Source organism: Rutidosis leptorrhynchoides, chromosome 1 (genome assembly GCF_046630445.1).
Source record: "Rutidosis leptorrhynchoides isolate AG116_Rl617_1_P2 chromosome 1, CSIRO_AGI_Rlap_v1, whole genome shotgun sequence".
NCBI classification, from domain to species: Eukaryota; Viridiplantae; Streptophyta; class Magnoliopsida; order Asterales; family Asteraceae; genus Rutidosis; species Rutidosis leptorrhynchoides.
This window is the reverse complement of record NC_092333.1, coordinates 183,252,069-183,264,312: the sequence shown is the minus strand read 5'-3', so window position 1 is coordinate 183,264,312 and position 12,244 is coordinate 183,252,069. Positions and strand designations below refer to the sequence as shown.

Here is a 12,244-nt window from a genome sequence, read left to right as displayed (position 1 = left end):
AATTTAAATTATAGTAAGATAATAGATAGATATAGAATAGAATATATAAGAGAGGATATAGAGCGGGTAGCGGGAATCGAACCCGCATCGTTAGCTTGGAAGGCTAGGGGTTATAGTCGACGTCGATTTATTATTTTTAACGTCTCTAATTCAAAACCGAACATTAAGAATTGTTTTCCCTTACTTGCTGCATCAAAAATCAAATCACAAGCTTCTGATAAAAAACGAGCAGTTCTAGTAAGATTTGTAATATGAATACCTTTACGTTTTGCAGAGATATAAGGTGCCATTTTAGGATTCCATTTCCTAGTACCATGGCCAAAATGAACTCCGGCTTCCATCATCTCTTCTAAATTAATGTTCCAATATCTCTTCTATATATCTTGATCAATTAATCAGTATTACGTAATTACATTACATACTGATATAAAATAAATAAATTAAATTATAATTTTTTTATAATAATAAAAATAAATAAATTTTAAATTATACTCGTGATAAATAGTAGATTATTATATAATTAAAAAAGACTTTAATAATTTCTTGAATTACGAAGAAAAATTTTACGCCATTGATATCCGTGGTTTGTTTATATTATCATGACAACACCTAAAGTTTTTTTGAGTAGTTGGTACCTAGGTTTTTTGTAACTTACGTAATTGGTACTCATAACTAACTGCAGTTAGTCACGGGTATCAATCACGTAAGTTACACAAAACCTAAGTACCAACTACGCAAAAAAAAATTAAGTGTTATCATGATAATGTTAACAAACCACGTAATTTTTCCTAAATCAAATTTATTTTACGTTTTCGCTGTATACAACGGTGTATATATATGTGCATGTGAGGAGGTTGATTACATGTGCCAAAATTTGGGGAAATATTGTTTTGATGAATGGATTTTTTGTTTTACTTCTTCAGAATTGAGAATAGTTAACGTCAGAAAGTAATAAACATAAAAATGTATCATTTTTTAGAAATTCATGCAGGGATCCGGGCTTGGGCTGCACATTTTTGCAGATAAGATTTCCCCTAAATAAAATAAATATTCATCACAAAAATCATTACCTAAATTATTACATATGTTTATAAATCATTTTGTATATTAATATTGTTATTAATCATTTAGTTATTAAATTTATCATTATTATTTTTTATTTAAATTAATAATAAATATCTATATTAATAAAAATATACATGGTACGAACCAACGGAACATTTCTTTTAAATAATAATTATGAAAGTGATTTACATTTACAGTTTAAGTCCTTAAAATATTTATGACAAATATAACTATTATAATATTATTTATAATATTAATTATACATAACGATTTCTCCGAGTATCATTATTTTGCTAAATGACTAACAACTTTTCTAAAATTAAACTTGCGGGTTACACTTTTATTTGAAAAATAATTGTATATAATAATTCTAAAATAATATAACTTATACTTTACTAATGTTACGTTCCATGACAACTTTTCATTATACTCTAAATATTACGTAGTATATAATTTATATATTAAAAAAATATTAATTGTGAGAAAAAAAAATTGTAGACATTAAATTAATAACATCACCCAAAATCACTTTTAAAATTTGTCAACACCACGGGCTCTTAAGCTTAAAAGAACTTTTGAAATTCGGTAACACCACGGGCTCTTAAACTCGAAAAGAATTTTTAAATTTTGTCAACACCACGGGCTTTTAAATAATTCTTATATTTTCCTATTTTTTAATATCGCTATTTAAATACCAATATAAACTGCAAATGATATTTTTTGTACGATTTTTTACACACTCGTGCAACGCACGGGCTCAAAAACCTAATATATATATATATATATATATATATATATATATATATATATATATATATATATATATATATATATATATATATATAACATAAACATAAACATAAATAATAAATAAACTAACAATATATACTCCGTAACAGACGAATACGTGTCACGTTTTTGTTAATAATTTAGGGTCAGGAAATGGACTTATGCGGCCAACATTCGACCCCAAAAGTCAATTCAGAATACGCACGCACCCACCTTATCTTTTCTGATTTGTTATTTGGTTTGTGGTTGTGGACCATGACCCGGTGACGGTGGTGGTGGTGCCCAACAGACTAGCCAATGGTGGTTCGTTGCCTCGTTGGTCTCCCACCAATTATATATCTGGATTGCTGCCTATAGGTAACAAATAAACTTATTTTACCGACTTAATTATATAAACGGAATAGTGGAAACACAAGAGATATAGATGCGCATTATATCTTTTACTATATTTTATCTTATATCATATCATCATATGAACATAAAATAAAGTTGATAACTAAACAATTTACAAGAATATTATTAGTTAATAGATGAATGAGTGATGGGTCGATGACTATTGGCGACTTAGGACACGATTAGGAGCAAAAATATGTAACTAAATGTTAGTTTAATAGTGTAGCGAAAAATACGAAAGAAAAAAAAAGTAAGATTATGTAACTAGATAGGTGAAGTTTAATTGGTTAATTGAATCGTTTCCTATAAGTCATTACCCAGTTGATTGCTGGTTAGAGATTTTTTTGAAAGCAGTTTTTTACATTGCCGTTGATAGATGACTTTTTTTTTTTTTTTTTTTTGAATAGGAAGATATGAGTCACTGGTGGGGGATCCGCATGGAATACCACCGAGCCGATTATATCCATGATCTGTGTCGGAAGAAAACCGCATTGAAAAAACCTTCTGAAAATCGAACTCTTGACCATTTCGTATCTACATAATACCCGACAATGCACAATCTGTTTAATGATAAAGTTCTCTTTCCCATAGTGAATTAATGATTGCCATAATATTGAATAATGTTGTTATCTTAATACATGTTTTTTTCGTTTAAGTGGTTAGTCTTGACATTTCATTTGTGTGTGCAATTTTCCTCTCGACCCCTTAATTGTTGTAATCTTTACATAAAATGATAATACGTGTTGACATTTGAAATGTAAATGTATGCACATGGATTGTGTTTTATAATACATCAAGAGACCATTCAAGTTTATTAATTTGTAGTTGTAAGTTACTTAAATTTAAAAATAATTTTGTAGACTACTCAAATTCATATGTTAAATAATGATACGCATATCCGCAGGTCTATGCGAAATACGCATCCAAGTCCTAACCTGCGTACTAGATGCCATCATCTACGTACGCTGTGAATAAATCCAAGGGCATATTCGCGATTCCTATGCGCCTATACCAATGGATGCAGTCTTTAATGACTTGGACAATTAGTTTACCTTGCACGCTAAGGTAAATGATAAGACCAACCTTATTTGGTTTTCTTAAGTAACGCATGTTAATTAAGAAAGAATATCACGATTATATGAGGATAGAATTCTATTCAAACCCTAATCGTTAACTTATAAATACATAACTCTAAAACTCTAATAGGTACACATTACATAAATCTCCCAACATAACGAATTAGACCAAATATATGAAATGAGTTGTACAATCTACTTTGGTACTACTGACCGGAGTATTTTTATGCACATACTATCTATTGATTACCCGATATTCATTTATTATTTCTGTTATTAAACTTTGTTTTATATTAAGATTTTGTTAATACACGTAAATTTCTTGTACAATCCATTAACTTCTATCATGAAATTAGTGACATGTAACTGCCGTGCAGAATAATTTACTGCATCTTAATGACAACTTTAAGGATTGTCATTAGCAAAATTCTTTTAGTGTGATCAAAAATATATTTATTTAATTAAAGCTTGCGTTGTTTTGAATTGACGTGTAAGAAAGCTACAAGAAATTTTTTTGACGAAAATAACGAAAACACATATAGAAACGAGGTTGTTTTCTAAAGGAAAATGTCCTCAACGGGAATAACTAAAAAGATAGGGGAAATGAGGAACCTCGCACCTAGAAAACTACATCTACACGCAAACTATCTATAAACGAGCCTCCATAACAACTCGAAACCTAATATGCAAACTACTATCCAAACAAAACCGACAACACCACTAAATAAAAGGACAATAACAAACAAAGTACGCAAGTCGAAGCACACCAATCAACCTCTAGGACCCGCCGTTTTCAATCTTCCCTTGATCGTCTCTTTCAATGAATTCTTTCTGGACCGAATCTCTATCTTGTACGATAACACATTGGCAGATCCTACACCCGACACACTCTCCTTGGTCAAACGTGTCATCATACCATCAAATTCAGCAAAAGCCTCCACGGACATACCTCATCTCCTGAAAGGCGAGGAACCTCCATCCCTTCCATCTCGAGGAGCCATAAACAAGTTCTGAATCGCGTCCTCGTAATTCAAATCGTCAATGTTGTCTTTAAGCTTAAGGTGATCCGAAGTGGATATCGTTCGTCTTCTTTCTTGACCTGGGATATCATCACCAATTAGTTCTCTAGGACCATCTCTATTCAAAACATTCGAATCTACCTTACTTTTCACCAACAATTCTCCTTTCCTTTTTCTTCTTCTCCTTTTTCAATCGATCTAATCTAACCACAAACATGGTATTATCATCATTCGCCTCCTGACACATCCATAGAAACGCCATTTTCCACACCGTTAAACCATAAAGAAGGATTACCTTTTAAGCCATGAACCGACTGATCATTCTTTTGTGATGAAAGTGAATTATTCAGTAATCATTTCTAACCCTTTTGACAGTCACCTCAAAATGTACTACTAATAATATTTGAAGATAAGACTTCGTGTAACCTTGATTTGTAATATAGTTAAACAAATATCAGCCCTCTAATACAAAAACATGTTATACTATGTCAATTTCTCTCTTCACCTTGTTATTAAAACAAGTGTTCACTTCTCTATTTTAGTTTGTCACGAAAAATATTGGCTCTAATTTACTTTATATAATTGCTTTACCAAGATTGTACCATTATTAGAGCCCATCAAAACTGAATTTAAAGATTAAACAAGTACGTGTTTTTACGCATACTTTAAAAATCACATTAAATTGTATGAGCTGGATTCCTTCTTAATTCACATGTGAAAGTGAAACCATTGTGATAAAATGGTCATGCAAATATGAAGGTTTACCTACCACCTACAAGGTAAAATTTATTTGGCTCAATTGATCAAATTTACATGTCATACAAATTCTATGTTATGAGTGTCAGCGAGTTTGAGCATTTAACGAACAGTTCGAGCTCGAGCAATTGAGATAAGAATCATTTATCTCAAGTTAGCCATTTAGCGAACTATCCCGAGTTTAAATTTTGCATAAAAAAATTTCAAACATATATGGTTCCGTGAATAGTCCTTTGGCACCTAGCTAGCTAACAAGTTGTTAACGATTTTTGTCAGCAAGATATAATCGATTGACGAAATATGATCCATCCTTAAAGCCATTTAATCTAATCTTAATGTTAAACTGAAAGTGAATTGTAGACGTCACACTAAAAACAATCGACCCCACTGCGAGTGTTTTTAATACTTTCATCGGCAATACCGGGTTAGTTGCCATTCCACTATGTGGAAGACGCTTTACGTGGATTAACAAAAGCGCAAAGAAAATGAGTAGGATTGACAGAGTTTTGGTATCTAATAATGTTCTTTCGATATTTACGGATATGAAACTTATAGCTCTTGCGAGAGGCTTGTCCGATCATCTACGACCATTATTGTTTCACAATGAAGAAGTTGATTTTGGTCCCACTCCATTTAAGTTTTTCAATTCTTGGACTAAATACCCGGACTTTGATAATTTGGTCAATGAAGGTCTCCACTGTGGGGAGTATTTGAGCATGAATTCCTTTCATGACAAGCTTAAATGTTTGAAATCTAAACTTAAAGTTCGGATCAAAAATAAAAGGGTGGTCGAAATGGGTACATAACAGTCGATTTTGGCTAAAATTGAGGAGATTGACTTAAAGATTGATGATAATTCTGTGTTGCAATCCGAATAGGAGGAAAGGAACTATCTCAATATGGAGTTGGATTGCATTTTTAAGATTGAAGACGAAGATAACTTTCAAAAAGTTCGAATTAAATGGGATGTAGAAGGAGACGAGAACTCTAAGTTTTTCTATTGTATGTTAAAACAAAGGCGGATGGGACAAACAATAAAAGGTATTAACTTGGACGGGGATTGGATTGCAGACCTGAGTTTATTAAGGACGCATTTTTTTCTTTCTATAGGGATAAGTTCATGGCTATAGATGATGTTTCTAATCTGCCTGACCTGCGGCCTGATTCACTGCTATCGAGTACACCGTGTATTGAGCTGGAAAAAATGGTTTCGGAGGAAGAAATTAAAGCAGCGATATGGGAATGTGGTAGTGATAAGGCACCGGGTCCCGACGGTTTTTCGTTCTCATTTATAAAGTTGTATTGGGAAGATTTGCGGACTGATTTGGTGGCATCCATTAGGTTGGCGTTTGCTGAATGTCGTTTGCCTAAGGGGCCAGTTCGGCCTTTATTACATTGATCCCAAAAAATTCCAATCCTTCTTCCATTAAAGACTATCGCCTGATTTCCTTGGTTGGTGTTCAGTACAAGATATCACCAAAGTTCTTGCCAGTCGTCTCTCAAAGGTTATAGATTCCATAATTAGCAAGGAACAATCGGCTTTTGTCGCGGGTCGACAGATTTTAGATGGGCCGTTGATTTTGTCGGAAACGATGAGTTTGTGATGACCCGTCCTAATCCATCCGGACGAAGTCCATATCGATTTTAAATGATTCACAACAGTTGATTACATTGCGAGGTACTTGACCCCTATATGATACATTTTACAAACATTGCATTCGTTTTTGAAAAGACAAACTTTCATTACATCGAAAATTGACAGCAGGCATACCATTTCATAATATATCCAACTATAATTGACTTAATAATAATATTGATGAACTCAACGACTTGAATGCAACGTCTTTTGAAATATGTCATGAATGACTCCAAGTAATGTCTCTAATATGAGTTAATGCACAGCGGAAGATTTCTTTCGTACCTAAGAATAAACATGCTTTAAAGTGTCAACCAAAAGGTTGGTGAGTTCATTAGTTTAACATAAATAATCATTTCATAATTTTAATAGACCACAAGATTTCATATTTCCATTTCTCATAAACATACGTCTCATGCATAGAGACAAAAATATCATTCATATGGATTGAACACCTGGTAACCGACATTCACAATATGCATATAAGAATATCCCCATCATTCCGGGATCCTCCTTCGGACATGATATAAATTTCGAAGTACTAAAGCATCCGGTACTTTGGATGGGGCTTGTTGGGCCCGATAGATCTATCTTTAGGATTCGCGTCAATTAGTAGATCGGTTTACTAATTCTTAGGTTACCAAGCAAAAAGGGGCATATTCGTCTTCGATCATTCAACCATATAATGTAGTTTCGATTACTTGTGTCTATTTCGTAAAACATTTATAAAAGCGCATGTATTCTCAGTCCCAAAAATATATATTGCAAAAGCATTTAAAAAGGGATTAATGAAACTCACCTTATGTATTTTGTAGTAAAAATACATATGACTATATTGAACAATGCAGGGTTGGCCTCGGATTCACGAACCTATATTATTTGGATATTTATTAATACACATAATCGTAACTGAACAGATTTATATATTACTAGTGATATACTAGTAAATGTTATAGTAATAATTTATATATTTATATAATAATATCGTAGTATTTACTTATTAATAGTTTTGATTATATAATATTTATTATATCATTACGTTAATAATTTTAATAACTAATATTCATATTTGAACTAATATAAATGTAGTAAGTACCCGTTAAAATATTTTTAATACATAATTTATATTAATATGTTTAAATACTCAAAGTTTTTAATATGTTAATATTTTAAGTAAATACAATATATATAGTTATATGAAAACGTAATATATTATATTGTTAGTAATTATTTATAAACTTGTTAATATGTCAATTAAAAATATATGCTTATATGTATATATATAGAAGATTATAATCAATATATATTGTATTTATTTCTAATATTCATATATAACAAGTTATATACTTATTTTCCATTAAAACCATATTATCTATAATACTTAAAAATACTAATACTAGTAATAATAACATTCATAATAATAATGTTAATAATAATAATACTTATCATATCAAGAACACTAATAATAACCATAATTAATATTAACAACATTAATATAGTAATAATAATAATAATAAAAAATAATTTACAACCTTTGAAGGGAAGCTCAACAAAAAGAATGCACCCGTCAGGACTCGAACTCATGACCTCTAGCCAACCACACACGCCTAACCACTATGCTGTCGCCTACATTTCTGATTTAAACCATGCCTTAAATTTATTTAACTTGTATTTTCTTTTTGAATCCCGTAAAACATAATCACTTGGCCCAACAGAAATTATCAGTCCAACAACTTGATTTCTGGCCCAACTAAGATACATTTATCATCTCGGCCCAAAAGAAAAATGGAATCACGGCCCTTGGTTTGCAAGATAACACGATAACTATGGCAGTAAATTGAATTCGATTTCTTATTGTTTTAAATATGATGAACTGGATTCACACATGGGTATTGGATACCCATCTTGTCCCCATTCATTTCTCACAAGAAGATAAAACAAGTGCCCCTTTTTATATTACACTTTATTTTAATCAACAAGTTAGAGGTTGGTTGAATACTTTCGGCAAGGAAAAAGGGAAGAAATAATATATTATAAATGGTAATCTCTTTCAAGATGTAATATCATTACTTACCAATTTGTAGTTTAAATAGCCGAGAGACAAAACATAGTTTGAGATGGTTCACTTTTGAGGTGGTGGAGTGTTGTGGTGATTTTCGGTTGTGATTAACTCGATTATCAAGTGTATGTATATGTTCCTGTGTATATAAAGAGAGTGTGGTTTGATTGTTATTGCTTTTTAAACAGAAAGGAGTAAAAGTGCAAGTGGGTGAGGATATCAGGTGGTGTTCGATAGATTGGTAAATGAAAACATAAAGGTTTTGATATTGTCGACTAGCAGTCTATTCGAAACACCAATATATTAATAATAATTTCGAGCAGGCAGGAAGAGAGATAAATCAAACGGGTTTGGTGGTTGTTTTGTGTGTTCTTCGAGTCAAAACAGAAAGTAGCGGTAGTAACAACAGGAGTGGCGATGTAGGTATAGGAAAAACAACTAGCAGTTCAAGAAAGTATCAATCATTCGGTCAAGAAAAGGATTTGAATATGTGGTCCATGATTTTGTTTAATAGAATACCTTTTTCTTAAATAAGGCTAGTGGTGTTATATGATACCAATCGACATTATGATAATTGCAAGTGGATCTTTCGATGGAGGTGGGGTTTGAGAAAAAAGGAAACAGAAAACTAATATATGTAACATTTATTGTCTCGACTTCTTCTCATTCTTAATTCTTAATAGAATTCGAAAGAAAAATGTGGGTTGCAGTCGTTCTTTTTGAAGTTCATGGGTGTTCACAAAAAAAAAAAAAAATATATATATATATATATATATATATATATATATATATAAAGAGAGAGTAGAAAGAGTGAGAGAGAGTGGACATGGAGTTAAGGATGATGAAGCTGCGATGATGTTTAAATAGTGATTGTGGTGTTAATTATCTCCGGAAACAGAAGTATAGTAGCTGCAGATTCTCGACACATAAATCATGAGAATGGTGGTTGTGGTCGTGGCTGTGGAACAGAAACATGAACGTAAAGCTACAGCAGTTCCCGGTGACTTGATGGTGTTAAGGTGGTTGCTAAAGTCGTGATCATAGGTGGCCGGTGAGGATTATGTTCGACAAGAAAGAAGCAAGGAGAAGAAAAGATAGATGGGTTTCACAAAGAGTGAGGGAGAGAGATAGAAACAATTAGTGGATGTGGATGTTTTTTTTTTTTTTTTTTTGTTGCAAAAGTCTCGCACTATGAGTGTGATATGTATGTCCATGCATATGTGTTAATTATGTAGATATATTCATTGTTAATTGATTAGTGGAATGAAAGAAAACAAAGATCCAGAAATGAATAATAATAATAGTACGATCTTTTTAACTTTAAGTGAAAGAATAGAATTGATAGTTACACTCACTGAAAAAGGCAATACAACAAATATAGTAGTTCAATTACATATCAATTAAGCACAGTATAGCCATCAAAATTCTTTTGTGATTGAGATGTCTAACAATATGGATTCTGTAATCGTACACCAGATCTCATATAATTAATATTTAATAATTATAATTAATTAAAATTTTAATAATGTTAATACTAGAATTAATAATAATATTAATATTATCAAATAATATTAAAAAATGATTTTAATGATATTATTAATGATAAATATAATAAATAATATTATTTTCTAATAACTATAATAATAACAATAATAATGATCTTAATAAGTTTAATAATAATTAATAATGATAATAATAATAAAAATGATAAAAATAATATTATTAATGATACTGAATATAATATTAGCAATAATAATATAACATCTTATACGATATTAAATTTCATAATAATAGTAATAATACAATATTAATATTAATATTAAAATTAATAATGAAAGTAATGATAAAATATTAATATAATAGTTATATTCAAACTTGTAATTATATTTTAATATATTACAATTTATTGATTATATCATATTTGTTAATGATATAATTTTGAATCTTTAGTATTTATTAATTATATATATATATATATATTTATTTATTTACAACAATTGTTCGTGAATCGTCGGGAATGGTCAAAGGTTAGATGAATTCATGTAAACAGTTCAAGAATTTGAAGACTCGGTTTAACAGACTTTGCTTATCTTGTCGGAATAATATAAAGATTAAAGTTTAAATTTGATCGGAAATTTCCGGGTCATCACAGTACCTACCCTTTAAAAGAAATTTCGTCCCGAAATTTGAGTGAGGTTGTCATGGCTAACAATAAAAATGTTTTCATGACAAATATGAGTTGATAAATAGAGTTTTATCATCATTGAGTAACATGGATAGAACCATTTGATTTTGTGACGAGTACAAGTGAAGCTATCACTAAAGAATGAAATGAGTAGGTATAGGATTCGTCATATCTTTTGACGTAGATGAGATTGATTTTCCATGTTCAAGAGATTTGTAGGAAATCTTCGTAATAGAATTTGATTCTTCGGTAATCAAGGGAATTAGGATCCGCTTTGAATGCGATCGCCTGTTTTGATTGCTCTGTCGGATATTTTACTATAAATCCGCCCCCTTAGTGTTCTTATTTCCATATCTCACATCTTATATTCTTTCCCCTCAATTCATACTTTAAAACATTCGTCAATATGCTCCATCTCGTTTTAATCCTTGATATACTTCTAACCTTCATATTTTTCATTCTTTTCTTTCATCTACCACCGAAGGATTTTATTTACTTCTACTATTATCTTGGGGTTATATTGTTGTTAATTTTCCCATGTCTTTACGTTGCAATACGTATTGATATACACGATTTGTAATTTCTGGGTTGTTGTTGTGGGTTTTATATTCTCCCTTATATTTTGGATCTCTTTGCCTTTTTATTATCCTTTCGACCTCTAGTAAAGCGAGCAACGGCCCAGAATTCATAGATATGAACTTCGAAATGAACATAGTTAATGTTCTAAGAAAGAAATGGTAATAGCACAATCTTGATTCGTCAAATTACCAGAATATCCAAAAAAGATAGAACTATCAAGAAAATATGTTCTTGATATGTTTATATATCAGATAAAATGTAAGAGTCATGTAACATGGCACATGATGACGTTATAATCTGTGAATCATCATATCCCATTTAGAAACTCAGCATGACTTACTGTAATATAATCACGTTGATCAAGTGTCATTATATTATACTAACTCATGCATCAGTTCCCAACATTACTTCTATAACATTCATATTTTAAGCTCGAAAGTTTACAGAATATAGAAACTAACAGTTTCTATATGATGTAACACTAATATCATGATGAGATTAATGATTTCAGATAAGAATAGTTATGAAAATATCTTCAGAAATATGGAGGATATTTATAATGAAAGATACGATAATATCTTTGAATATCTAAGATCAGAGAATGATGGAGACTGTTGTCTGCAAGGGTTTAGAGTAACAAGCAAGATGTTCGCTAAAGACTTCAGCAGACATTGAATCATTTAGATT

General features: G+C 30.8%; 1 protein-coding gene across 1 annotated transcript; it reads left to right on the top strand.

Moving 5' to 3' along the window:
* The first annotated feature begins 5,583 nt into the window (after nt 1-5,583).
* Nucleotides 5,584-6,497, top strand: LOC139892684 (uncharacterized). Its single transcript, XM_071875804.1, has 3 exons — nt 5,584-5,862; nt 5,977-6,089; nt 6,209-6,497. The coding sequence occupies exons 1-3, from the start codon at nt 5,584-5,586 to the stop codon at nt 6,495-6,497; spliced, it is 681 nt and encodes a 226-aa protein (XP_071731905.1).
* Nucleotides 6,498-12,244: the final 5,747 nt, after the last annotated feature.

Excerpts from the sequence above, each read along its gene's own strand:
- LOC139892684 (XM_071875804.1), top strand. The coding sequence starts at position 5,584 with ATGAGTAGGATTGACAGAGTTTTGGTATCTAATAATGTTCTTTCGATA. Across the intron at positions 5,863-5,976 it reads GTTTGAAATCTAAACTTAAA|GAGGAAAGGAACTATCTCAA; the intron begins GTTCGGATCAAA and ends CAATCCGAATAG. Across the intron at positions 6,090-6,208 it reads GAAGGAGACGAGAACTCTAA|GGATAAGTTCATGGCTATAG; the intron begins GTTTTTCTATTG and ends TTCTTTCTATAG.